The sequence below is a fragment of the Vigna radiata genome, chromosome 4 (assembly GCF_000741045.1).
Source record: "Vigna radiata var. radiata cultivar VC1973A chromosome 4, Vradiata_ver6, whole genome shotgun sequence".
Lineage (NCBI taxonomy): Eukaryota > Viridiplantae > Streptophyta > Magnoliopsida > Fabales > Fabaceae > Vigna > Vigna radiata.
This window is the reverse complement of record NC_028354.1, coordinates 14,941,671-14,945,710: the sequence shown is the minus strand read 5'-3', so window position 1 is coordinate 14,945,710 and position 4,040 is coordinate 14,941,671. Positions and strand designations below refer to the sequence as shown.

General features: G+C 31.3%; 1 protein-coding gene across 1 annotated transcript in view; it reads left to right on the top strand.

Annotated features, from left to right (window-relative positions):
• LOC106759589 (CAAX prenyl protease 1 homolog) overlaps nucleotides 1-2,894 on the top strand; it is a 9,640-nt gene extending 6,746 nt beyond the window's left edge. Inside the window, exons 11-14 of the mRNA XM_014642836.2 lie at nucleotides 847-960; nucleotides 1,559-1,630; nucleotides 1,847-1,912; nucleotides 2,470-2,894. Coding sequence (XP_014498322.1) covers nucleotides 847-960; nucleotides 1,559-1,630; nucleotides 1,847-1,912; nucleotides 2,470-2,586 — 369 coding nt within the window. The 3' untranslated portion in view covers nucleotides 2,587-2,894. The remainder of the gene's footprint in view (nucleotides 1-846; nucleotides 961-1,558; nucleotides 1,631-1,846; nucleotides 1,913-2,469) is intronic.
• The last annotated feature ends 1,146 nt before the right edge of the window (nucleotides 2,895-4,040 follow it).

Below are 4,040 nucleotides of genomic sequence, written 5' to 3'. Positions count from 1 at the left end.
CCCACATGCTGCATTGTCGTCATAACTAGTGTAAGTTCTATCTGTATTACATTTGATTCAACTTGCATCTGGAGGAGACCAATCCTGTTGAATAATATTATCTTTTTTCCTTGACCTGCAAGTAATATCAAAAGCCTTAAGAATTTTAAGCTCAACAATGTTAGAATTCATATCACCTGCTACTGGTCCAGAAAGATTTACAGCCGTGAAAATTCTATATTAATACGTTGATACTGTGTATTTGAAACCCCTCAAATTCAATCTTGTTTCTGCTATTCCAAATTCCTGCTACTATACGAGTAACACCAGATAGCATCACTACTGCCACCAAATTACTCCAATTCCTATTGGAATGTATGTGTCTTAATTGTTGAAGTGTCCAGCTGCTGATCTGTGATGCTTTGAAGCCAAGTCTATAATGTAACTGCAGAGGAACAAGCTAAAAAGGGATGTTTTGCAGTTTCAAATCATTATAACAAGAAGGACAAAAAGACATCACATTTATCCTACATTTCTTCCTAAGTAGCTCATTCGTAAGCTAAAATTAACTTATGCTTGTCAACTACTGATAATGCTGAGTGTCATAAAGAGAAAAAAATGTTGTGATAGGCTCATTCACATTAGATTATATCGAAATTTAATTCATTAGTCTCTCTCATGGGAGGGGATACTATTTTTAAAAATAGAAGGAATGGAAGTGTAAATTAGTATTTTTGTGTTCTGTCCCTACCAAATGCTTTGCTTGCATGTGTTTTTCATCATGTCAAATAGAATTAAATATTTAGTGGAAAAGGTGTTGCAATATTTGTCAGAGTTTATGTTTGATGCTTTGATATGTTCTTGTAGGTTCTTACACTTCTGCAATTTGGAGGATATACTCTGGTGCGAAATTCAACTGATCTGTTTCGAAGTTTTGGGTTCGATACAGAACCAGTCCTCATTGGGCTCATCTTATTCCAGGTACATTTCAAAATTGTTGTCTTTCCCCCTAAAATTGTTTGCTTGATGATTGGATGTACATTTTTCTGCAGCATACTTACAATCTATATTTTGCGCCAATGACTGGATAATATTTATTTCTTTTAAGATAACCTGTGTGGTATATATTCAATTAACAGTATATACAAAATGTTTAAAGATTCAAAATTGTTAATGCTAAATCGAATATGTATTTGAGATGATGCCTTCTGTTCGTTAGCCATCCTTTTATGACAATTATGAATCCATTCACAATGTGGTGGGTGGCCTAAATATAGCAATTATGTTTGATCTTTGGCTTGCTTACCATCTCATGGTAATATAAATATTGTGCTTTTCTTTGTATCAAGGAAGCCACTGGGGGTGTTGTTAAGGTAGTCTGCAGAAGTCCTAAGTTTGTGCCTTCATGTTGTTAAAATAAAAGAGAGACATAGGCTGAATTTCTAATGTGTGTAAAGCACATAAGGTTATGCATTTATAAATAAGAAAGTACAAAGAGATGGGATTATTCTTTGTATAGCCTCGTGAAAGATTTTATTCTCAAAGCACTTAACATCCTTTGACCTGGGTTTGTTTGCAGCATACTGTAATCCCACTTCAGCAATTGGTCAGCTTTGGTCTGAACCTTGTCAGCCGATCATTTGAATTTCAGGTTATTTTCCTTTTTGGTTTTCTTTCTTCTCCCTTTTAGTTGTGGTGCATATGGATTAGTGGGAAATATATGTTGTTTAGAAGTTATTCTATCTGAATACTTGCCATTTCCACCTACCCTTTTTGATTCCAACTAAGACCGAGCATAGACTTGATCTCCTAAGTTTTGTGTTGTCTGTCTCCTTTTGACTTTGTTTATGTGTAACATTCTATGCAGGCTGATGCCTTTGCTAAAAAGCTTGGATATGCATCTGAATTACGATCTGGGCTTGTGAAACTACAGGTGACATTTTATTATATGTGCTTGCATACTATTATTTTCCTAGTTTGAAATGGAGTTTGCTTGGATAACTTTTTGAACAACTACTTGTACTTAAATGGAATTTAACTTTTCCTTTAACTTAAAATCAACTTATGCAAAGACCCTGCTTAGACCGTAAAGCATTTATAAAAGTAGGAAATAAGGAAAAATGATTAAGCATCTTTCATAAACTAAATTAACTTATACATGGATGAATTTGTATTTCTCATCAGCTTCTTCGAACAATAATTTCAAATTGTGCACAAGCTAATGTTAATTTCTGAAAAAAGTTAATTTATTTTTTCGTCTGTATTTTTTTTTCTCTCACAAGCTTTAATGGAGAAATTTCTTTGAACATGGCCAAAATTTGACAAGCATAAGTTAATTTTAGCTTACGAAAGAAGTTTGTTTTTGGTTTTTTTATTGTGGATGTATTTTCAATTTTCAATTTTCACTATTGTTCTTCATGTTTATTATGTGTAAAAAGTAGTTTTGTTGCTGATGATGGAACTAAAGTCCTGTTGTGGCTACATTTTCAGGAGGAGAATCTGTCAGCTATGAATACAGATCCTTGGTTCTCTGCTTATCACTATTCTCATCCTCCCCTTGTTGAAAGATTGGCTGCGCTGGACGAACCAGACAAGAAGGAAGACTGAAAACAGCAACTTATAGATGAAGAAGAGCAGCATAATTTGGTTGTACTGTAACCTGCAATGATTGGGTACTATAGCTGTAATATCTTAAAGGTACATGTTTGTGTAGCTTAGGTTTAATGATCATGTTTTGGTCCTGGATGAACACCAAATGGCTTTAGATAAGATAGCAAGAGCGAAGGGAAATAGGAAAATGTTTTGGTCCATTTCATAACTGTTACTTTGTTTTGTCCTTCATTTTTTTTTTTAATTCTACATTTAAAATGTTGACCTTTTCGTGATGGTAGAGTATAATACCTTCTTTCTCTTAATAGATCTTTAATTTCTTAGTAGAAAAAACTTTTCTGCTAAATTCTTCTTAGAACTGTGATAAGTCTGTTTTCTATTTTCAAAATTCAATTTTTTTTATTTCTTCACTTTTTATAATCTGGAGAAAGATTGTTTTAGTTTTTTTCCATTTAAACACGGTTGAAGATTTTGTCATCTACTTGATGAATTGAAAGTTTTCACACAACGACACTTGTTTATATTTTTATCTTTCAATGTTTTTATCACATCTGTGTTTTTTTTTTTCATACATTGCAAAAATGAATTAACAAAACTTCTATTTTAGAATTATATGGACAGTGAACCTAAATTTTAAATTAATGGATTAAAACGAAATTCGTTCTAATCAACTTTGAAATATATTTAATTATTTTAAAAATTACTCTAATCACAACTAGGCATGAAAAGAACAACTTTTATTCAATTTTTTGCAAACTTTCGAATCATTTATACCTTATTTTTAGTTTCTTCTATTACGATGTTAAGAGTGTGTTGAAATGACAATATGTAAAAATCTCAAAGTTAATTATGATTTGTATTATTAATTAATTTGTCAAATGGTCCCTACAAATAATTATCACACTATGATGTGACAATTCTTTGTTTTCTTGGCCTTGGGAAAAGTGTAGAAGTGTGAAAGTGTGGACCATACCAAAAGAACTTAACTTCCTCCTTTATTCCTAAATCCATAAGAATTCAACTTCTTTATCTACTTCCCTTTTAATTCCATAACTTCAACCACAAACACCTACTCCACTAATCTTCTTTTTATTTTCTTCCACCAACCCAATTCATTACACTTTAACCAGCCATTCAAGTCAATTATGTCAATAAGAAATTCAAAATCATCACTTTAGATTAATACTATTATATGATACTAATTCATGTTTTATATCTTGAACAAAATACTAAATGGTCATTTTAAGTGACATATATTAGTGCTATGATATAATGTCAATCTGTGATATCTAAAATCTAATTTAATATTCATGAAGTGAATATTATTCCTCCATCTTAAATGAATATTATGAATTAGAAATACTGATTTAAATGAAAGAAAATCTAAGAAAAAAATTTGTACTCTTTTGAATATACTCTTTACCATTGATTATTTCAATCAAATTTAATTT